Source organism: Salmo salar, chromosome ssa11, assembly GCF_905237065.1.
Source record: "Salmo salar chromosome ssa11, Ssal_v3.1, whole genome shotgun sequence".
Classification (NCBI taxonomy): Eukaryota; Metazoa; Chordata; class Actinopteri; order Salmoniformes; family Salmonidae; genus Salmo; species Salmo salar.
In genome coordinates this window covers 4110103-4135272 of record NC_059452.1, presented here as the reverse complement: position 1 = coordinate 4135272, position 25170 = coordinate 4110103, and the positions used below count along the sequence as shown (strand labels likewise).

Below are 25170 nucleotides of genomic sequence, written 5' to 3'. Positions count from 1 at the left end.
CTACCACTGGCTGTTGAATAGAGTGGGTCGCTCACGTCCCACCTAGCCCAGAGAAGTTAAATAATGGAATACAATTTAGCTAATCAGGTAGAGCCTTCAGAATGCCAGAGTTAGGGAGATTAGAACAGGCAGACATAGAAGTTGAAGAAATACTAGCAGAACAAATGAGAAGACTGTTTGTTAACCATACCCTTATTTCCAAGATTTTGTGTCCAGCAGGTGAATTACAGGAGAAGGTGATTCACGCAATACAGCCTGGAGACTGGGTGTGAATCCAATCTTTGAAACGAAAAGATTAGAAACAGCCCCGTTGGGAAGGACCCTACCAGGTTCTGTTAACCACCGCCTTTGCCGTTAGAATAGCTGAGAGAGCCACTTGGGTTCACGTTACCCACTGCAAGAATGTAGGAACACATACGAGCACTACTGATCACACACAGAGTTAGGAGAAGAACCGATTACCAATAGGGTTCGGGGGTTACCTCCTTAACGAAGATTCCCTAACCCGACCTGTCATCATTGTGTGTGTTCCTAGAGTGTGAGTATGGGGTGGTTCCGGGCAGATAGGCTACAGGCAGGAGAGGGTTGGTGATTTTTGGGAATATGGGGGACCCTAAGCTGCATCATAGTACTAATATTATTCTTAATACATCCAGATCCACCACCAGTCGGCATAAATCGTACCGAATCTCTACCATTGTTGAGAAGCAAAAGACAAACTACTCAAAATAAGGACAGGCAAGGAAGAGTAACATATAAAATAGGGGTTAGAGAAGGACAAAACACGAGATTTAAGATGAGGGTACTAAATATGACTAACGGGAGGGGACACTGTTATAAGGAGAACTGACGACAACACCTCCTGATACCTGTGTCAACCAACTATGTCCACGTGTTCCTGGTCCCAGGTGTTTAAACACACATGGGGCAGGGAATATGAGACTAATATCTGGAAATGGAGTGCACGGTGGGCTGTTGAACGGAATAAGGATATTCCCTCATGTATGTTGGGAGTAGTAGTAACTATACAAAATGTAACTAGGAATGACATGCAAATAAAGTATGGCATGCGCTGATGAGTATGGCAAGGATACCTGCCTATCATTTCAATTGACAGACACTACAGTGAAATAAACTGTAGTAAATCCGTTATTAGGAATTGATAATTTAGGTGGAAAATCCTTTGGTTCCACTAGTCTACCTGATGTGAAGGATTTCCTTCTTCAAGAATGGAACCAAGGGGAGATAGAAGGAATACCAGATGAAAATCTCTGGTTAAGATGGATGAATTACACAGCCAGGGCTCTGGGCCAAACGAATTGTTATGCATGTTCCACTGGGCGACCAACTATGTTGACTGCTCCAATGCCAGACTATGCTCTCTTGTGTGTTAGACTTAGGATCTAATCAGGAAGAGGTCAACTGTACAGGGATGGGGTTGGCCAGATTAAAACGCGCAGCCAATCCACCTCAGTTCACTCTAACTCCTGGAGATTATCAGTGTTATAGACACAGGAATGGCAGTAGGGATTTGGGAGGTTTTAATGGATGCAAGACAGTAGTGAATGTGACAGACTTAGATTCGGAAGTGCAGGAGAAAATTCTGGACCTCACAGCACCAATTACTGATGTATGGTGGGCATGTACCAACCAAGGACGCATAAGGCAGTGTTACCAAAAGGGTGGGTAGGTACTTGCACCCCGGTGTTATTGGTTCAACCAGTGAGGATTAGTCATCAACGGCCAGTTGTGAGTAAAATAGAAAGAAATAAGAGAAGTCTGGTCCTAGATGAGGGTAGCCCCATATGGATGGATTCCATAGGGATCCCTAGAGGAGTACCCAATGAATACAAGGCGTTGAATCAAATAGGTGAAGGGTTCACAACTACTTTCTTTTGGTGGGTTACGATAAATAAGAATGTGGATTGGATAAACTATATCTATTATAATCAACAAAGATTTGTAAATCAGACTAGAGATGCAGTGAAGGGAATCTCTGACCAATTATCTGCCACCTCCCACATGACTTGGAAAAATAGGTTGGCTCTTGATATGTTATTGGCAGAAAAGGGCGGAGTTTGTAGAATGGTGGGGGGTCATTGCTGTACTTTTTTATTCCTAATAATACATCACCAGAGGAGACTGTAACTGAGCCTTGGCTGGGTTGACCGCACTAAGTGAAGAATGGGCTGAGAACTCAGGGGTTAATACATCTGTGACAGGGTGGTTTGATGAAATGTTTGGCAAATGGAAAACCATAGTAGCTACTATCGTGGGGGCTGCTATTGTTTGTATGGGTATGCTGGTATTATGTGGTTGTTTTTATTCCCTGTGTCCGAGGTTTGGTGAGTAAGGCGTTGGAGAATGCAGTGACTCAGCAGATGGTGAGGTACGGGCCTATCCCAGAGTCTGACCAATTGAATGAACGATATACAGATCCAGACCTGATGGACACCGCTGATACATTCGATCCTGAGGAGCCGGAACTTAACCTGTTATGGCTAGGGGCAGTATTTTCACGGCTGGATAAAAAACATACCCGATTTAATCTGGTTACTACTCCTGCCCAGTAACTAGAATATGTATATAATTATTGGCTTTGGATAGAAAACACTCCAAAGTTTCTAAAACTGTTTGAATGGTGTCTGTGAGTATAACAGAACTCAAATGGCAGGTCAAAACCTGAGAGATTCCTTTACAGGAAGTGGCCTGTCTGACCATTTCTTGAACTTCTTTGCCATCTCTATCTTTTACAAAGGATCTCTGCTCTAACGTGACACTTCCTACGTCTTCCATGGGCGCTCAGAGCCCGGGAAAAACCTGAATGTTGGCCTTCCCTGTAGCTCAGTTGGTAGAGCATGGTGTTTGCAACACCAGGGTTGTGGGTTCGATTCCCACGGGGGGCCAGCACAAAAAAAATAAACATGTATAAAATGTATGTATTCACTACTGTAAGTCGCTCTGGATAAGAGCGTCTGCTAAATGACTCAAATGCAAAAATCCCAGCCCCAGGCTGAAACACATTATCGCCTTTCTCAAGTGGCCGATCAAGGGACTGTGGGCTTAGGCGCGTGCTCTGGCCGCCCCCCGTCTTTGTGATTTTTCCTCTGTTTGCCGAAAAGGAGATTCCCGGTCGGAATATTATCGCTTTTTTACGAGATAAATTGCATAAAAATTGATTTTAAACAGCGGTTGACATGCTTCGAAGTACGGTAATGGAATATTTAGAATTTTTTTGTCACGAATTGCGCCATGCGCGCGACCCTGATTTACCATTTCGGATAGTGTCTGGGACACACGAACAAAACGCCGCTATTCGGATATAACGATGGATTATTTTGGACCAAACCAACATTTGTTATTGAAGTAGCAGTCCTGGGAGTGCATTCTGAAGAAGACAACAAAAGGTAATCAAACTTTTATAATAGTAAATCTGATATTGGTGAGTGCTAAACTTGCCGGGTGTCTAAATAGCTAGCCCGTGATGGCTGGGCTATGTACTTAGAATATTGCAAAATGTGCTTTCACCAAAAAGCTATTTTAAAATCGGACATATCGAGTGCATAGAGGAGTTCTGTATCTATAATTCTTAAAATAATTGTTATGCTTTTTGTGAACGTTTATCGTGAGTAATTTAGTAAATTGTTAGCAAATTCCCCGGAAGTTTGCTAGTATGCTAGTTCTGAACGTCACATGCTAATGTAAAAAGCTGGTGTTTGATATAATTATGAACTTGATTGAACAAAACATGCATGTATTGTATAACATAATGTCCTAGGAGTGTCATCTGATGAAGATCATCAAAGGTTAGTGCTGCATTTAGCTGTGGTTTTGTTTTTTGTGACATTATATGCTAGCTTGAAAAATGGGTGTCTGATTATTTCTGGCTTGGTACTCTGCTGACATAATCTAATGTTTTGCTTTCGCTGTAAAGCCTTTTTGAAATCGGACAGTGTGGTTAGATAAAGGAGAGTCTTGTCTTTAAAATGCTGTGAAATAGTCATATGTTTGAAAAATTGAAGTTTTTGTATTTTTGAGGAATTTGTAATTTGCGCCACGCCTATCATTGGATATTGGAGCAGGTGTTCCGCTAGCGGAACGTCTAGATGTAAGAGGTTAATGAGACTATTTTCAATGTTTAGAGACTGTTTATTCAATGAAAATCATGATGCAAATCCTAAACACAAGAGTTATGATTGGAAGTAGTAGTAAACAGCCATCGATGATGTATGCACATTTAATGGGTTGATTTGGTATGATTTTATTTTCTAATAAAAATGTATGTATCAGTGTGTAACATTTAGTCAAAGGGTGGATTGATAGACTAATTTGTATGGGTTAGAATAATGACTATGGGTTAGAATAATGACTAAAGTGTTCCACTCTGAAATTGTATGATAGTGTGAAATGTTTGAGAATCATGAGAAGATAAAACAACGAGGTGGGTAGATATGTTAGAATTGTAATACTAGGGTGTTATATTCTTTAGTAGGGATGTAAACAGAGTGAAGTTGTACAATAGATAATAGAAAATCATTAGAGGGTTTCAAACCAAGAGGGCCCCAATGGGGGAGGGGAGGTGAAAGCCTTGAAGAATGTGACAATATTTATGTTTTTTTGTGGTTAGGGGAAAAGTACTGGTTGTTTGAGCAGGGAGTGGTCTAAAGATAGGAATGTGTGTGTGTTATAAAAGGACTGAGTCCTCATATTTTGACTTCAGAGCTCTCATGAATAAAGATCTGTGAACCTTTTCTATAAAATCTGAGACTTTGCCCAATTATTAGTGAACCCAGGTCTTACAAACCTCGGTGAATTGGTTAAAGATTAAATGCATTATTGGAATTGAAAATGCCCTTAACAGACGCTCTACTTCCTTTAACCTCTTCGCTACAGGGGGCAGTATTTTAATGGCCGGAAGAAAAACGTACCCAAATTAAACAGCCTACTACTCAGGCCCAGAGTCAAATATTTGCATTATATTAGTAGATTTGGATAGAAAACACTCTGAAGTTTCTAAAACTGTTTGAATGATGTCTGTGAGTATAACAGAACTCATATGGCAGGCAAAAACCTGAGAAAAATCCAACCAGGAAGTGGGAAGTCAGAATTGTAGTCTTTCAGACCATTTTCTATTGAAACTACAGTGTCTGTGGGGTCAACTTGCACTTCCTAAGGCTTCCACTAGATGTCAAGTCTTTACAAAGTTGTTTGAGTCATCTATGGTGAATTTTGACCGACAAACAGCCGGTTCAAGCAGTGGACAGTCTGAGGTCATGTAGTTACTCCATGCGCATTCATGCATGGATAGCATTTTTTAATTTTCTTCTGTAATAAATACGCTATTTTCCGGTTGGAATATTATCGATTGTTTATGTTAAAAACACCCAAGGTTTGATTGGAAACAGCGTTTGGCATGTTTCTACAAACGGTAATGGAACTTTTCAGCTTTTCGTCTATTGATTTGCTCCCCCGTCTCGTGCCTTTGGAATAGTGTTCTGGATGTGCCAACCAAACGGAGGTATTTGGACATAAATTATGGACTTTATCAAACAAATGAACATTTCTTGTGGGAGTCCTTCCGAGTGGATTCCGCCGAAGATCAGCAAAGGTAAGAAAATATTTATAACAGTATTTTAGAGTTTTGACGACGCCGTGGCTTGACGGCTAACTGTATAGCTTGCATTGATGGTGGAGCTCTGTACTCAGAATATTGAACAATGTGCTTTCTCCGTAAAGTTATTTTGAAATCTGACACAGCGGTTGCATTAACCTCTTGGGGCTAGGTGGGACGCTAGCGTGCCACCCGTGGTGCACTCCATCAACAGCAGGTGCATTTCAAGAGCGGCAAATTTGAATCCAAATAAATGTCAAAATTCAAATTTTTCAAAAATACAACTATGTTACACCATTTGAAAGATAAACATCTCCTTAATCTAACCACGTTTTACGATTTCAAAAAGGTTTTACGGCGAAAGCATAAATTTAGAGTATGTTAGGACAGTACATTTACAAGAGTTGTGTGTAATGTTTTGTCAAGTCAAAGACAGGGTCACCAAAACCATAAAACCAGCTAAAACGATGCACTAACCTTTTACAATCTCCATCAGATGACACTCCTAGGACATTATGTTAGACAATGCATGCATTTTTAGTTCTATCAAGTTCATATTTACATCCAAAAACAGCGTTTTACTATGGCATTGATGTTGAGGAAATCGTTTCCCTCCAATAACCGGCAGTCAAGTCAGCGTCACAAATTAAATAATTAAAATTAGAAAACATTGGTAAAATATTATATTGTCATTTAAAGAATTATAGATTTACATCTTTTGAACGCAATCAACTTGCCAGATTTAAAAATAACCTTACTGGGAAATCACACTTTGCAATAATCTGAGCACTGTGCCCAGAAAAATACGGCGTTGCGATACAGACTAGACGTCATGTTGGGGAGATCTAAAATCGAAAATACTATGTAAATAATCCATTACCTTTGATTCTCTTCATCAGATGTCACTTCCAGGTATCACAGGTCCATAACGAATGTAGTTTTGTTCAAAAAAGCTCATCATTTATGTCCAAAAATCTCCGTCTCGTTAGCACATGATGTAAGCCAGCCGGACTTCTCGTCATGAACGAGGGGAAAAAATATATTTCCGTTCGTTCAAACATGTCAAACGTTGTATAGCATAAATCATTAGGGCCTTTTTAACCAGAACATGAATAATATTCAAGGTGGACGAATGCATACTCTTTTATAACGTATTGGAACGAGGGTACCCAACATGAACTAGCGCGCCAGGTGTCTAATGGGACATCACCGTTCCATGGCTCTTGTTCGGTCAGATCTCCCTCCAGAAGACTCAAAACACTTTGTAAAGGCTGGTGACATCTAGTGGAAGCAATAGGAAGTGCCAAAATATTCCTAAACCCCTGTGTTTTTCAATGGGATAGGTTTAAAGTCAATACAACACATCAGGTATCCACTTCCTGTCAGAAAATGTCTCAGGGTTTTGCCTGCCAAATGAGTTCTGTTATACTCACAGACACCATTCAAACAGTTTTGGAAACTTTAGAGTGTTTTCTATCCATATATAATAAGTATATGCATATTCTAGTTACTGGGTAGGATTAGTAACCAGATTAAATCGGGTACATTTTTTTTATCCAGACGTGCAAATGCTGCCCCCTAGACCCAACAGGTTAAGCTCTTACATCTAGACGTTCCGCTAGCGGAACACCTGCTCCAATATCCAATGATAGGCGTGGCGCAAATTACAAATTCCTCAAAAATACAAAAACTTCAATTTTTCAAACATATGACTATTTCACAGCATTTTAAAGACAAGACTCTCCTTTATCTAACCACACTGTCCGATTTCAAAAAGGCGTTACAGCGAAAGCAAAACATTAGATTATGTCAGCAGAGTACCAAGCCAGAAATAATCAGACACCCATTTTTCAAGCTAGCATATAATGTCACAAAAACCCAGAAGACAGGTAAATGCAGCACTAACCTTTGATGATCTTCATCAGATGACACACCTAGGACATTATGTTATACAATACATGCATGTTTTGTTCAATCAAGTTCATATTTATATCAAAAAACAGCTTTTTACATTAGCATGTGACGTTCAGAACTAGCATACCCCCGCAAACTTCCGGAGGAATTTGCTAACATTTTACTAAATTACTCACGATAAACGTTCACAAAAAGCATAACAATTATTTTAAGAATTTTAGATACAGAACTCCTCTATGCACTCGATATGTCCGATTTTAAAATAGCTTTTTGGTGAAAGCACATTTTGCAATAATCGAAGTACATAGCCCAGCCATCACGGGCTAGCTATTTAGACACCCGGCAAGTTTAGCACTCACCAATATCAGATTTACTATTATAAAAGTTTGATTACCTTTTGTTGTCTTCGTCAGAATGCACTCCCAGGACTGCCACTTCAATAACAAATGTTGGGTTGGTCCAAAATAATCCATCGTTATATCCGAATAGCGGCGTTTTGTTCGTGCGTCCCAGACACTATCCGAATGGTAAAGAAGGGTCGTGCGCATGGCGCAATTCGTGACAAAAAAATTCTAATTATTCCATTACCGTACTTCGAAGCATGTCAACCGCTGTTTAAAATCAATTTTTATGCCATTTTTCTCGTAGAAAAGCGATAATATTCCGACCGGGAATCTCCTTTTCGGCAAACAGAGGAAAAAAATCACAAAGACGGGGGCGGCCAGGTCACGCGCCTAAGCCCACAGTCCCTTGATCGGCCACTTGAGAAAGGCGATAATGTGTTTCAGCCTGGGGCTGGGATGACGACATTCAGGTTTTTCCCGGGCTCTGAGCGCCTATGTACGACGTAGGAAGTGTCACGTTAGAGCAGAGATCCGTTGTAAAAGATAGAGATGGCAAAGAAGTTCCAGAAATGGTCAGACAGGCTGTAAAGGAATCTCTCAGGTTTTGACCTGCCATTTGAGTTCTGTTATACTCACAGACACCATTCAAACAGTTTTAGAAACTTTAGGGTGTTTTCTATCCATATATAATAAGTATATGCATATTCTAGTTACTGGGTAGGATTAGTAACCAGATTAAATCGGGTACGTTTTTTATCCAGCCTTGAAAATACTGCCCCCTAGCCATAAGAGGTTAAGAGGTAGTATATCTATAATTCTTTAAATAATTGTTATATATTTTGTCAACGTTTATGATGAGTATTTCTGTAAATGAATGTGCACATTGTGGTCATTCACCGGAAGTTTTGGAGGCTAATCATTTTCTGAACATCACGCGCCAATGTAAAATTTTGGATATAAATATGAACTTGATCGAACAAAACATACATGTATTGTGTAAGATGATGTCCTAGGAGTGTCATCTGATGAAGATCGTCAAAGGTTAGTGCTTCATTTTAAGCTGGATTTTGGGTTTTTGTGACACATCTCCTTGCTAAGAAAATGGCTGTGTGGCTTTTCTTGTTTAGGTGGTGTCCTAACATAATCTAATGTTTTGCTTTCGCTGTAAAGCCTTTTTGAAATCAGACAACGTGGTTGGATTCAGGAGAAGTGTATCTTTAAAATGGTGTAAAATAGTCATATGTTTGAGAAATTGAAATTATTAGATTTTTGATGTTTTGAATTTCACGCCCTGCTGTTCCATTGGCTGTTGGCTAGGCGTTCCGCTGGCGGAACGGGGTTCCGCTGGCGGAACGCCTAGATGCAAGAAGTTAACGTCAGACACCTTTGGTCATTTATAAAACAAATGTAGCCTGTCGACACTAAACCCAGCACAGGATGCAAACTAATTTGGTGTTGTTTATTCTGTCGATGCTTAAATTTAAAATAGGGTAACGTAGAAGGGAAGTCGCCGTAAAGGTCAGTCTAAATCACAATCTGAGTACAATCAGTACAAAGTGAAATGCATAAACGGTAGTCTCTGCTTTCCGACAGTTGAAGTCGGAAGTTTACATACACTTAGGTTGGAGTCGTTAACTCGTTTTTCAACCACCCCACAAATTTCTAGTTAACTATATTTTTGGCAAGTCTGTTAGGACATCTACTTTGCATGTCACAACTAATTTTGCACAGACAGATTATTTCACTTGTAATTCACCGTATCACAATTCCAGTGGGTCAGAAGTTTACATACACTAAGTTGACTGTGCCTTTAAACAGCTTGGAAAATTCCAGAAAATGATGTCATGGCGTTAGGAGCTTCTGATAGGCTAATTGACATCATTTGAGTCAATTGGAAGTGTACCTGTGGATGTAGTTCAAGGCCTACCTTCAAACTCAGTGCCTCTTTGCTTGACATCATGGGAAAATCTAAAGAAATCAGCCAAGACCTCAGAAAAAGAATTGTAGACCTCCAAGTCTGGTTCATCCTTAGGAGCAATTTCCAAATGCCTGAAGGTACCACGTTCATCTGTACAAACAATAGTACGCAAGAATAAACACCATGGGACCACGCAGCCGTCATACCGCTCAGGAAGGAGACGCGTTCAGTCTCCTAGAGATTAATGTACTTTGGTGCGAAAAGTGCAAATCAATCCCAGAACAACAGCAAAGGACCGTGTGAAGATGCTGGAGGAAACAGGTACAATCAACTTACTGTATGTAAACTTCTGACCCACTAGAATTGTTGTACAGTGAAGTGAAAGAAATCTGTCTGTAAACAATTGTTGGAAAAATTACTTGTGTCATGCACAAAATAGATGTCCTAACCGACTTGCCAAAACTATAGTTTGTTAACAAGAAATTTGTGGAGTGGTTGTAAAACGAGTTTTAATGTATGTAAACTTCCGAGTTCAACTGTAGATGTCTTAACAAAAGACTCTCGCCTGAGTGTGCCAGAGCGCAGAATAACTGATGAATTAACAAACGCTCAACACTCGTTGAATATGGCCGATGTCAGTAAACATCGGCAAAAAAGCGTAATTAAATTGTTGCCAGCAGCTCAGTCACCAACGATCTGGACAACATAAAAAAACCTAACTCACTCCGCTAGGGTGAGTAAAATGGTCAGAGTGGGGTATTCTGGCACCCCAATGGTGGAACAAGCTCCCTCACGACGCCAGGACAGCGGAGTCAATCACCACCTTCCGGAGACACCTGAAACCCCACCTCTTTAAGGAATACCTAGGATAGGATAAAGTAATCCTTCTAACCCCCCCCCCCCTAAAAGATTTAGATGCACTATTGTAAAGTGGTTGTTCCACTGGATATCATAAGGTGAATGCACCAATTTGTAAGTCGCTCTGGATAAGAGCGTCTGCTAAATGACTTAAATGTAATGTAATGTATTCTCTCATTGTGTCTGGAAGTAGCTAGCAAGCTAGCCAATGTTAGCTTGGGTGCTTGACTGCCGTTGTGAGGTCAGAACGTTCAGATCAACCCTACTCATCGGCCAGAGCATTCAATATGCGCTCTGAATGGTCAATCTGACAGCACAGTTGCAGTCACCAACGCTCTGGATAACATAACAGCCTAACCGGCTCTGCTAGGGTGAGTAATGTTCAGTGAGCTGTTCTCTCATATGTGTCTGGAAGTAGCTAGCATGTTAGCTTGGGTGCTTGACTGCTTTATATTTTTATATTTTTATTTATTATTAATATGATGAACAAAACAAATACAAAAACAGAAATATACAAACAAGAGTACATACACCTAATATATCGAGATACATTTTCAATTTGTCAAAAGGTTTTATGGTACGTATTGCTTTTCTGTGTTTTTATACTTACTGATCATTTCTAAATATTATTTCAATTATATCTTAAATAATGTGGAGTGGTTTGTTCTCCGCCCACTTCATTTCATGGATAAAGAATCTACCATGAAAAAATAAATAAATTAACAATGAAAATTAAATCAGGGTCCATATAATTTGGATCAAAATAAAACATAATACCAGAGTCTTTCAAATAAGCATTAATAGTAGTTTATTTTCAAATTAAATCTAACTCACTCCAATCTTCTTACACAAGTACAGACTCAAAAGAAATGGTAAAGTGTCTCTGGGTCACAACCACAAAATACACATGTTATCAATAGCTATTTTGAATCTGTGCATAATAAAGATCTTAACAGGAGAGCTTGACTGCTGCTGTTAGTACAGAACGCTCGGATCAACCCTTAAAAAGATGGGTGGGGCTAAAGCTTAAGAGGGTGTGAATGATGCTGAATAGGCTTAGACAAAGAAGTGCTCTCCAGTAGTAGTACCAAAACATTCAAAGGCCATTTTCTCAAAAGTGAGTTTACAAGTTTATTAATTTTCAAATCTCATTGTTCCTCAACTGTAGTGTATGATATACCATTTTGTAGCTCTGAGTCTCTATTTTTATCCAATGTAAAAAAAAAAACAGTTTCGAATTTTGCTCCATAAGACTGATTTGAGCCGGTCAGTCACATATCCATTGTAATTGGAAAGTATTCAGAAGACTTGACTTTTCCACATTCTGTTACGTTACAGCCTTATTAGAAAATTAATGAGAAAAAAAAAACAATTTAATCAATCTACACACAATACCCCATAATGACAAAGCAAAAACAGGTTAAGAATTTTGTGCAAATTTATTCAAAATCAAAAACTGAAATATTCCATTTATATAAGTAAGCTTGGCACACCTGTATTTCTGTAATTCTTCTCAAGCTCTGTAAGGTTGGTCTCTGGTTCAGGTCTCTCCAGAGATGCTTGCTTGGGTTCAAATCTGGGCTCTGGCTGGGCCAGTCAAGGACATTCAGAGACTTGACTTGCAGCCACTCCTGTGTTGTCTTGGCTGTGTGCTTAGGGTCGTTGTCCTGTTGGAAGGTGAACCTACATCCCAGTCTGAGGTGCTGAGCGCTCTGGAGCAGGTTTTCATCAAGGATCTCTCTGTACTTTTCTCTGTTCATCTTTCCTTCGATCCTGACTAGTCTCCCAGTCCCTGCCACTGAAAAACATCCCCACAGCGTGATGCTGCCAACACCATGCTTCACCGCAGGGATGGTGCCAGGTTTCTTTCAGACTTGATCCTTGGCATTCAGGCCAAAGAGTTCAATATCTTGGTTTCATCAGACCAGAGAATCTTGTTTCTCATGGTCAGAGTCCTTTAGTTGCCTTTTGGCAAACTCCAAACAGGCTGCCGTGGCTTTTACTTCCATCTGACCACTCCACTCATTTATGAATAACGGAGGCCACTGTGTTCTTCAATGCTGTAGAAATATTTTGCTACTCTTCCCCAGATCTGTGCATCAACACAATCCTGTCTTGAAAACATTATGGACTAGACCTTCGACCTCATGGCTTGGTTTTCGCTCTGACGTGCACTGTCAACTGTGGGACCTTACATAGACAGGTGTGTGCCTTTCCAAATCATGTCCAATCAATTGAATTTACCACAGGTGGACTCCAATCAACATCTCAATGATGATTACATGGAAACAGGATGCACCTGAGCTCAATTTCGAGTCTCATAGCAAAGGGTCTGAATACTTATGTAAATAAGCAGCTTTTTTATTATACATTTGCTAAAATGATGAGAAAAAAAATACTATAATAAATTTGAGAATAAGGCTGTAACGTAACAAAATGTGGAAAAGGGGAAGGGGTCTGAATACTTTCCGAAAGCACTGTATGGTGTCATTTCATGGAGCTCTTAATAATGCGGATAGTTGCTGGCCTTTTACTCCACCCATTCCATTGGGGACTGAATCACATCACATGTTTGTTTACTGCACTACTGAAAACCCGCTAACCGAACAACAGTGCAGGGCATTCTCTCTGAAAAGGACAACTACACAAAAAAAATCATATGTTTCTTACATTTTTCCCAGACCTCAAAAGTCAACCCCAGATGTGGTTTAAGTATAGTTGTGAACAGAGAAAATCCAATTTTCTTGTTTTTCTATTAAAAGTGTGAAAAAAACTGTGGGACACCGACGACTCATTGCGAGCTCACAGAACAGGGCTCCGGGCAGCTGAGCGGAAATGGAGGAAAACTCGCCTCCCTGCGGACCTGGCATCCTTTCACTCCCTCCTCTCTACATTTTCCTCTTCTGTCTCTGCTGCTAAAGCCACTTTCTACCACTCTAAATTCCAAGCATCTGCCTCTAACCCTAGGAAGCTCTTTGCGACCTTCTCCTCCCTCCTGAATCCTCCTCCCCCTCCCCCCCTCCTCCCTCTCTGCGGATGACTTCGTCAACCATTTTGAAAAGAATGTCGACGACATCCGATCCTCGTTTGCTAAGTCAAACGACACCGCTGGTCCTGCTCACACTGCCCTACCCTGTGCTTTGACCTCTTTCTCCCCTCTCTCTCCAGATGAAATCTCGCGTCTTGTGACGGCCGGCCGCCCAACAACCTGCCCGCTTGACCCTATCCCCTCCTCTCTTCTCCAGACCATTTCCGGAGACCTTCTCCCTTACCTCACCTCGCTCATCAACTCATCCTTGACCGCTGGCTACGTCCCTTCCGTCTTCAAGAGAGCGAGAGTTGCACCCCTTCTGAAAAAACCTACACTCGATCCCTCCGATGTCAACAACTACAGACCAGTATCCCTTCTTTCTTTTCTCTCAAACTCTTGAACGTGCCGTCCTTGGCCAGCTCTCCTGCTATCTCTCTCAGAATGACCTTCTTGATCCAAATCAGTCAGGTTTCAAGACTGGTCATTCAACTGAGACTGCTCTTCTCTGTGTCACGGAGGCTCTCCGCACTGCTAAAGCTAACTCTCTCTCCTCTGCTCTCATCCTCCTAGACCTATCTGCTGCCTTTGATACTGTGAACCACCAGATCCTCCTCTCCACCCTCTCCGAGTTGGGCATCTCCGGCGCGGCCCACGCTTGGATTGCGTCCTACCTGACAGGTCGCTCCTACCAGGTGGCGTGGCGAGAATCTGTCTCCGCACCACGTGCTCTCACCACTGGTGTCCCCCAGGGCTCTGTTCTAGGCCCTCTCCTATTCTCGCTATACACCAAGTCATTTGGCTCTGTCATATCCTCACATGGTCTCTCCTATCATTGCTATGCAGACGACACACAATTAATCTTCTCCTTTCCCCCTTCTGATAACCAGGTGGCGAATCGCATCTCTGCATGTCTGGCAGACATATCAGTGTGGATGACGGATCACCACCTCAAGCTGAACCTCGGCAAGACAGAGCTGCTCTTCCTCCCGGGGAAGGACTGCCCGTTCCATGATCTCGCCATCACGGTTGACAACTCCATTGTGTCCTCCTCCCAGAGTGCTAAGAACCTTGGCGTGACCCTGGACAACACCCTGTCGTTCTCTACTAACATCAAGGCGGTGACCCGATCCTGTAGGTTCATGCTCTACAACATTCGCAGAGTACGACCCTGCCTCACACAGGAAGCGGCGCAGGTCCTAATCCAGGCACTTGTCATCTCCCGTCTGGATTACTGCAACTCGCTGTTGGCTGGGCTCCCTGCCTGTGCCATTAAACCCCTACAACTCATCCAGAACGCCGCAGCCCGTCTGGTGTTCAACCTTCCCAAGTTCTCTCACGTCACCCCGCTCCTCCGCTCTCTCCACTGGCTTCCAGTTGAAGCTCGCATCCGCTACAAGACCATGGTGCTTGCCTACGGAGCTGTGAGGGGAACGGCACCTCCGTACCTTCAGGCTCTGATCAGGCCCTACACCCAAACAAGGGCACTGCGTTCATCCACCTCTGGCCTGCTCGCCTCCCTACCTCTGAGGAAGCACAGTTCCCGCTCAGCCCAGTCAAAACTGTTCGCTGCTCTGGCACCCCAATGGTGGAACAAGCTCCCTCACGACGCCAGGACAGCGGAGTCAATCACCACCTAGGATAGGATAAAGTAATCCCCCCCCTAAAAGATTTATATGCACTATTGTAAGTGGTTGTTCCACTGGATATCATATGGTGAATGCACCAATTTGTAAGTCGCTCTGGATAAGAGTGTCTGCTAAATGACTTAAATGTAAATGTAAAAACAATTGAGAAATTCAAAACCTGGAAAAACAAAACCAAGAAAACAGAATTTGGGGAAAAAACAGAAGTAGGCAAAAAATAACGATTTTTTAAAAAGGCCCTACCAACGTTTTTTGCTGTGCATGACTGCATTTTAGAGTGTGAGTCATCCTGTAACACAGCATTTTGGGGGAAGGTGAGGTCAGGTCCAATATTGACTATGCACCCAAGAGAGAAAGAGGTTGGGCCATCCTAGAAATGTTTTAGTGAAATGTAATATCAAATTTAGCAGACACTTTTATGCAAAGTGACAGTCATGCGTGAATACATTTTTACATATGGGTGGTCCGGGGAATCGAATCCAATATCCTGGTGTTGCAATGCTCTACCAAGATGCATGACAGGGTTATAAATGCTTTGTGAAGCCTCAATATGATAGGATTTATAAGGCCATTATTATGCGGTGCTTAAGCCACCCTTTATAAAGCACAGGTTTCTGTCATAATTGACATAGTGGGTTATGTCACATTTGTCATTGGTGGTTATGTCACACAGTTATGCCACATTTGTGAACACTTTATAAAGCATGACATAAGATTATATGATTTAACATATTTACGTAGTATTTATAAAGGCATATGAAGGCTTCATACAGCCTTTATAAGCGGGACCAAAAGGGTCATTCAAAAAGAACGAATCGTTGACAAACTACACATCACTACTGCACATAATACAGCTGCTCATTTGCACTCCCTGTGTCAAACGTATGAACATGCTCTCAAGGCATTGTCAATTCAACCCAGGGTTTCTTTACAGCTCACATACACAGAGTTCAGATTTACCTTGCAACTCCTTGGTTTTCTTGAACTCGTCTAGGCATTGCCGGGTCCCAGCATTCTCAAGTGATAGCTTGTTGAGGTATAAGAACAGGATGATCATCAGAATGAGGAAGAGTCCAATGGCCGTCAGAAACCCCAGTGTCTCTGGAGAGACTGCAGGGAGAAGAGAAGCAGAGCAAAATGGAGATTGTATGAATGGACGGGGCCTCAAAACGTCTATTTCTCAACTCATTTACGAAGCCTAAGGTGTGTAGAGATACTCTCAATGATCGGCTATGAAAAGCCAAATGAAATTTACTCTTGAGGTGCTGACTTGTTGCACCTTCGACAACTACTGTGATTATTATTATTAGACCATGCTGGTCATTTATGAACATCTAGGCCATGTTCTGTTATAATCTCCACCCGGCACAGCCAGAAGAGGACTGGCCACCCCTCATAGCCTGGTTCCTCTCTAGGTTTCTTCCTAGGTTTTGGCCTTTCTAGGGAGTTTTTCCTAGCCACCGTGCTTCTACACCTGCATTGCTTGCTGTTTGGGGTTTTAGGCTGGGTTTCTGTACAGCACTTTGAGATATCAGCTGATGTAAGAAGGGCTCTATAAATACATTTGATTTGATTTGTACAATGATTATCGCTGCTGTAAAAATATCCAGGTTCGTTTCATTAGCTAGGTTTCCATCAATTCAAGCTAATGTTCTAATATTTGAACCAAAAAATATACGCATACACCGGCAATGGTGTGCTTGCGTCAAACTGGCTTCTTGAGAATAAAAAGCTGTGCATAATGATGTATAGCACATACTCATTCAAGGGTTTTTCTTCTTTAAATGATATGTCACATTTGGTATGTTATGTATTCATTTGTGGCTGTCCATCATCTATTGTGTACAATATGTTACGAATTCCAATTTGTTGTGGCTAACGTTAACGTTAGCTAGGTGGCTAACGTTAGCTAGGCTATGGGTTAGAGGTTGGGGTAGGAGTTATGTTTAGCAGCTGAAAAGTTACTAATGCGCTAAAGTTGTCCGTGATGATATCGCTTTATATGACCACCCATTCTCCCTGACCAAGCCCCCATTCATTTTTGTCTTTTGCCTTCTATCTTATGTAATCAAACCAAATGTAACACGTACTAATTTGAGTGTGCCCGATTTATGTTTACTATGTTATGTCTAGTCTATGAGACCGGCCTTAGAAAATGTTCAAGTTCATTAAAAAACATAATTGTGTAACAGTATGAAACGAGATGCTCTTTACATGAAGAGGACACATACAATCACAAAACGATAATCTAAAAAGGTGAGTATTTTGTTGTTCATTTCATAAAGCTGTAACTTGATATCAGTTTTTGTGAGAGTACTGGCCATTCCTCAACTTCTTGTATGAGGTCAGATTCAGAATTTCAGGTCAGACTGTTCTCAAGATTCTAGTATACTATTTGCCTTTGTCAATAGTTCTCTTACATTTTTTGTATAGACCCTAAATGGATACAATTAGGCAACTTCTTACTATGTCCTCACCAGAAACTTTGTATTTATCCCCATTGCACTGCCTGAAGATGACTGCTCTATGGTTGAAATGCATACCTGTAAGTCTTTCGAGTGTTCCATTAATATTGTTGACGATAACGTAGGGATCTATTCAATCCATATCACTGAAGCATTACAGATTTCACGATAGAAATGTAAAGGCAATTTCCGATTGAGCCTACATATGCAGCATTTACCGTGAATTTCAATTGGGCTTTAGCGATGAATTTCCGCGATACGGATTGAATAGAGCCCTTTATTTGTTATGGGAGTACTTTATTTCAATAAAACCTTTTTTTCCCCCCTTATTTTGGATTATAAGACTTTTTGAGCCCTCCTGGTTCACGCAAAAGTCTACACACCTAAAAGAAAGCTTATTCGCGTTTAACTTTTCGATACAAGCTGTCACACCAGACATAGCCCTAGAACCACAGACGAAGATGGATGTACTAAATCTATTGCACTCTATTTTACACAGTACAACATGTTACATAACACGACAGGGGACTAGGAGACATCTTTAGTCAGTAATAGTCTACATTCTGACAACAGGAGATGATCTGCGATTACACTGTTACATTTTCTTTATTCAGTGGCTTAATAAATACAGTATCTTCAGAAAGTATTCACACCCCCTGGCTTTTTCCAAATTTTGTTGTGTTACAAAGTGGGATTAAAATGGATTTCTTTGTAATTATTGGTCAACAATCTACACAAAATACTCTGCAATGTCAAAGTAGAAGAACATTTTTAACATTTGTAGAAATGAAAATAATTGTTAAAAATAAAACACTATCTTAATATATTATAATATAACCCGTTGAGTCAATACAGTACATGTTAGAATTACAGCTATGGGGTCTTCAAGATTTTTCCACACCTGGATTGTGAAACATTTGCCCATTTATTATTTTCAAAAATCTTCAAGCTTTGTGAAATTGGCTGTTGATCATTGCTTCGACAACCATTTTTGGGTGTTGCCATAGTTTTTCAAGTAGATTTAAGTCAAAACTGTAACTCGGCCATTCGGGAACATTTGCTGTCTTCTTGGCAACTCCAGTGTAGATTTGGCTTTGTGTTTTAGGTTATTGTCCTGCTGAATGGTGAATTAAGCTCCCAGTGTCTGGTGGAAAACAAACTGAACCAGGTTTTCATCAAAGATGTCCCCCTAACACAGCCATTAAACTCTGTAACTGTTCTAAAGTCAACATTGGCTTCATGCTGAAATTCCTGAGCAGCTTCCTTCCTCTCCAGCAGCTGAGTTAAGAAGGATGCCTGTATCTTTGTAGTGACTGGGTGTATTAATAGACCATCCCAAGTTTAATTAATCATTTCACCATGCTCAAAGGGATATTCAATGGCTGCTGTTTTATTTTTACCCATCTATCAATAAGTGCCCTTCTTATCAAGGCAATGAAAAACTTTGCTGGTCTTTGTGGTTGAATCTGTGTTTGAAATTCACTGCTAGACAGAGATCTTACAGATTATTGTATGTGTGGGGTACAGAGATGAGGTAGCCATTAAAAAGTCACGTTAAAAACAATTATTGCACAGAGTCAGTCCACACCACTTATTATGTGACTTGCACATTTTTACTCCTGAAATTATTTAGGCTTGCCATAACAAAGAGGTTGAATACTTATTGACTCAAGCCATTTCAGTTTTTCATTTTTTTGTAAACATTTTGAAAAACATAATTCCACTTTGACATTGTGGGGTATTGGGTGTAGCCAAGTGACATGTCGATTTAATCCATTTGAATTCGGGCTGTAACAAGACAAAATGTGGAAAAAATTAAAGGGGTGTGAATACTTTGAGGGCACTGTACTACCCCCCAAAAATGTATGATTTTCACCAACAAATGCAGGTTTTTGGCTTTACTTCAATATTTTAATACCTTCATTTTTGTATTCAAAAAGCATGACATTCTAAAAGAAATGTAATTTAATATACTTCTAAATCCGAACAATATACTTTTTTGTAAAAACCACTATGGGAAATTCTGTTTATTTCCTCATTTTCCTCATATTTTCTATGAACTTCGATCAACATCTTGCCATGTGGTTACATGTTTAGAGGATTGTGGGTAATGCAATTTTTTTTGACTTTTTGATAAACAATGTTATATGCATGTTTAAAGAAAAAAAAGTATATTTCTATATCAGTATTAAGCAGTTTTTGTGCTATGATAAGTAATGGATCATGATGAATGGATATCAAGACAGCCGGTCAAATTGATTGTTCAAAGATGACACAACCCATTCCCAACATCAGTAAGGTCATGCACAAAACACATAATTATAAAAGGCAAATGCAGCATCCTACAATGCTTGCAGCTCTACCTCCACTCACTGCTAGTGGAATAAGGACAACAAGGCCTGTGAAAGTCGGTTAAAATGACTAATAATCAAAAACATAGAACAATGTTAAACAAGATCAAATTTTTTACATTTTACATTACATTTGAGTCATTTAGCAGACACTCTTATCCAGAGCAACTTACAGTAGTGAATGCATACATTTTTTTCTCCGTACTGGTCACCCGTGGGAATCGAACCCACAACCCTGGCATTGCAAACACCATGCCCTACCAACTGAGCCACACGGGAGTCACCGTGTGAAAGTAACTAATCACTGAAAGTAACTAATCAAAAATATGAAGTAGATCTGACGAATAATACGTTTTGGAATTGATCAAATTAAGGTGTATGTTAGTCATTCTTTAGATGCTGGACTTAATATATTAGTGTTTGTGAAACACCTAAAGGTACAGTTGAAGTTGGAAGTTTACAAACACCTTAGCCAAATGCATTAAAACTCAGTTTTTCACAATTCCTGACATTTAATCCTAGTAAAAATTCCTGGTCTTAGGTCAGTTAGGATCACCACTTTATTTTAAGAATGTGAAATGGAAGATCCATTTGCGACCAAGCTTTAACTTCCTGACTGATGTCTTGAGATGTTGCTTCAATATATCCACATTGTCACGTCCTGACCATAGTAAGTGGTTATTTTCTATGGTAGAGTAGGTCAGGGCGTGACAGGGGGTGTTTGCCTATGTTTTGTATTTCTATGTTCAGTTTCTAGTTTTGTATTTCTATGTTGGTTTTGTTTGGTATGATCTCCAATTGGAGGCAGCTGGTCGTCGTTGTCTCTAATTGGAGGTCATATTTAAGTTGATGTTTGTCCCACCTGTTTTTGTGGGTGATTATCTTTTGAGTAGTGTTTGTTTCTCTGCGTCACGGTTTGTTGTTTTTGTAAATTCAGTTATTTTGTTTATTGCAAAAGTTTCACGGATTTAATAAAATGTGGAACTACAACCACGCTGCACTTTGGTCCGATCCTTTCGACAGCCGTGACAGAATCACCCACCAAGAAAGGACCAAGCAGCGTGGTAAGGAGTATCTGGAGGAATGGACTTGGGAGGAGATTTTGGATGGTAAAGGACCCTGGAGGGAGGCTCGGGAGTATCGTCGCCCGAGGGAGGAAATCAAAGCAGCAAAAAGGGAGCGACGATACTACGAGGCTCTATATGCACCGAGAGGCAACACAGGGAGTTTGGCGATGTCAGGGGGGAGACCTGATCTAACTTCCCGTGCTTATCGGAGAGAGCCGTGGAGCAGACCGGAGCCAGTCAGGGAGTCAAGCGCGGAGCTCGACACAAGATTCCGAAGAGAGGTACTGGCAGAAAGAGCACTACGGAGCGGGCGTGCTGAGGAGCGAGTGGATGGACGAACAATGGGTTATGGTGTGATGCGCAATATATCGCCCATACGCACTCACAGTCCGGTGCGCTCGGTGCCAGCTCCTCACCGGTGTAGGGCGAAGATGGTCATTCAGCCAGGAAGGAGTAGGCCTGCTCAGCATGCCTGGTCTCCAGTTCGCCTCCATAGTCCGGTACGTCCTGTGCCTCCTTCCCGCACTCGCTCTGAGGTGCGTGTTACCAGTCTGGCGCCACCTAGGCCAGTTCCACGCATCAGACCTCCAGTGCGCATGCCCAGTCCGGAGTGTCCTGTTCCTGCTCCCCACACTTGCTCTGAGGTGCGTGTTACCAGTTTGGCGCCACCTAGGCCAGTCCCACGCATCAGACCTCCAGTGCACATGCCCAGTCCGGAGTGTCCTGTTCCTGCTCCCCACACTCGCTCTGAGGTGCGTGTTACCAGTCTGGCGCCACCTAGGCCAGTCCCACGCATTAGACCTCCAGTGCACATGCCCAGTCCGGAGTGTCCTGTTCCTGCTCCCCGCACTCGCTCTGAGGTGCGTGTTACCAGTCTGGCGCCACCTAGGCCAGTCCCACGCATCAGACCTCCAGTGAACGACGACATTAAGAACATACAGCTAGCAGGTTATACACTATCGGCAGGATAGAACAGCAGCCTCTGGTAAGATATGGGGCGGGGGCCTATGCATATTTGTAAAAAAATAGCTGGTGCACGATTTCTAAGGAAGTATCAAGGTTTTGCTTGCCTGAGTATCTCATGATAAGCTGTAGACCACACTATCTACCAAGAGTTTTCATCTGTATTTTTCCTAGCTGTCTACATACCACCACAGACCGAGGCTGGCACTAAAACCGCACTCAATGAGCTGTATTCCGCCATAAGCAAACAGGAAAACGCTCATCCAGAGGCGACGCTCCGAGTGGACGGGGTCTTTAACACAGGGAAACTTAAAACAGTTTTACCGAATTTCTATCAGCATGTTAAATGTGCAACTAGAGACATAGAGACACATACAAAGCTCTACCCTCGCCCACCATTTGGCAGATCTGACCATAACTCTATCCTCCTGATTCCTGCTTACAAGCAAAATTTAAAGCAGGAAGCACCAGTGACTCGGTCTATAAAAAAGTGGTCAGATGAAGCAGATGCTAAACCACAGGACTGTTTTGCTAGCACAGACTGGAATATGTTCCGGGATTCTTCCGATGGCATTGAGGAGTACACCACATCAATCACTGGCTTCATCAATAAGTGCATCAAGGACTTCGTCCCCACAGTGACTGTACGTACATACCCCAACCAGAAGCCATGGATTACAGGCAACATTTGCACTGAGCTAAAGGGTAGAGCTGCCGCTTTCAAAGACCCGGAAGCTAATAAGAAATCCCACTATGCCCTCCGACGAACCATCAAACAGCCAAAGCGTAAATACAGGACTAAGATCGACTCGTACAACAACGGCTCCGATGCTCGTCGGATGTGGCAGGGCTTTCAAACTATTACAGACTACAAAGGGAAGCACAGCCGAGACCTGCCCAGTGACACGAGCCTACCAGACAAGCTAAATAACTTCTATGCTTGCTTCGAGGCAAGTAACACTGAAACATGCATGAGAGCATCAGCTGTTCTGGATGACTCTGTGATCTCGCTCTCTGCAGCCAATGTGAGTAAGACCTTTAACCTGTTGGGATTAGGGGGCAGTATTTGCACGGCCGGATAAAAAACGTACCCGATTTAAACTGGTTACTACTCTTGCCCAGAAACGAGAACATGCATATAATTAGTAGATTTGAATAGAAAACACTCTAAAGTTTCTAAAACTGCTTGAATGGTGTCTGTGAGTATAACAGAACCTGAGAAGATTCCATACAGGAAGTGCCCTGTCTGACAATTTGTTGTCCTTCTATTGCATCTCTATCGAAAATACAGCATCTCTGGTGTAACGTGACATTTTCTAAGGCTTCCATTGGCTCTCTAAAGCCGCCAGAAAGTGGAATGGGGTGTCTGCTGTCTCTGGGCAAAGAACAGCAGCAGAATTTGTAAGTGGTCAGCCTGGGGACAGTGAGACTGAGATGCACGTTCACGAGACTACTCCATTTTTTTCTTTCAGCCTTTGAATGAATACAACGTTGCCCGGTTGGAATATTATCACTATTTTACGAGAAAAATAGCATAAAAATTGATTTTAAACAGCGTTTGACATGCTTCTAAGTACGGTAATGGAATATTTTGAATTTTTTTGTCACGAAATGCGCTCGCGTGTCACCCTTCGGATAGTGACCTGAACGCACGAACAAAACGGAGCTATTTGAATATAACTATGGATTATTTGGAACTAAATCAACATTTGTTGTTGAAGTAGAAGTCCTGGGAGTGCATTCTGACGAAGAACAGCAAAGGTAATCCAATTTTTCTAATAGTAATTCTGATTTTAGTGAGCCCCAAACTTGGTGGGTGTCAAAATAGCTAGCCGTGATGGCCGAGCTATGTACTCAGAATATTGCAAAATGTGCTTTCGCCAAAAAGCTATTTTAAAATCTGACACCGCGATTGCATAAAGGAGTTCTGTATCTATAATTCTTAAAATAATTGTTATGTATTTTGTCAACGTTTATCATGAGTAATTTAGTAAATTCACCGGAAGTTTGCGGTGGGTATGCTAGTTCTGAAGATCACATGCTAATGTAAAAAGCTGGTTTTTGATATAAATATGAACTTGATTGAACAAAACATGCATGTATTGTATAACATAATGTCCTAGGAGTGTCATCTGATGAAGATCATCAAAGGTTAGTGCTGCATTTGGCTGTGGTTTTGGTTTTTGTGACATATATGCTTGCTTTGAAAATGGCTGTGTGATTATTTTTGGCAGGGTACTCTCCTGACATAATCTAATGTTTTGCTTTCGCTGTAAAGCCTTTTTGAAATCGGACAATGTGGTTAGATTTAACGAGAGTCTTGTCTTTAAAATGGTGTAAAATAGTCATATGTTTGAGAAATTGAAGTTATAACATTTTTGAGATATTTGTATTTTGCGCCACGCGATTCCACTGGCTGTTGACTAGGGTGGGACGCAAACGTCCCTAGCCCATAGAAGTTAAACAGGTCACAATTCACAAGGCCGCTGGCCATCATTCACAAGACCATCTTCACGACTGTCTTGGTGTGCTTGGACCATGATTGTTCATTGGTGATGTGGACGCCAAGGAACTTGAAGCTTTCAACCTGCTCCACTTCAGCCCCGTTGATGAGAATGGGGGCATGCTCGGTCCTCCTTTTGCTGTAGTCCACAATAATCTCCTTTGTCTTGATCACGCTGAGGGACAGGTTGTTGACCTTGCACCACACGGCCAGGTCTCATTGTTTTCTGTGATCAGGCCTGCGACTGTTGTGTCATCAGCAAACTTAATGATGGTGTTGGAGCCTTGCAGTCATGAGTGAACAGGGAGTACAGGAGGAGACTGAGCACGCACCCCTGAGGGACCCCAGTGTTGAGGATCAGTATTGTATTGTTACCTACTCTTACCACCTGGGGGCGGCCCATCAGGAAGTCCAGGATCCAGTTGCAGAGTGAGGTGTTCGGTCCCAGAGTCCTTAGCTTAGTCATGAGCTTCGTGGGCACTATGGTGTTGAACGCTGAGCT

At 41.6% G+C, this 25170-nt stretch overlaps 1 protein-coding gene across 1 annotated transcript in view; it reads right to left on the bottom strand.

Annotated features, from left to right (window-relative positions):
• Nucleotides 1–25170, bottom strand: part of syt14a (synaptotagmin XIVa) — a 170648-nt gene that overhangs the window by 113911 nt on the left and 31567 nt on the right. The window contains exon 2 of the mRNA XM_014126190.2: nucleotides 16280–16429. Coding sequence (XP_013981665.2) covers nucleotides 16280–16376 — 97 coding nt within the window. The 5' untranslated portion in view covers nucleotides 16377–16429. The remainder of the gene's footprint in view (nucleotides 1–16279; nucleotides 16430–25170) is intronic.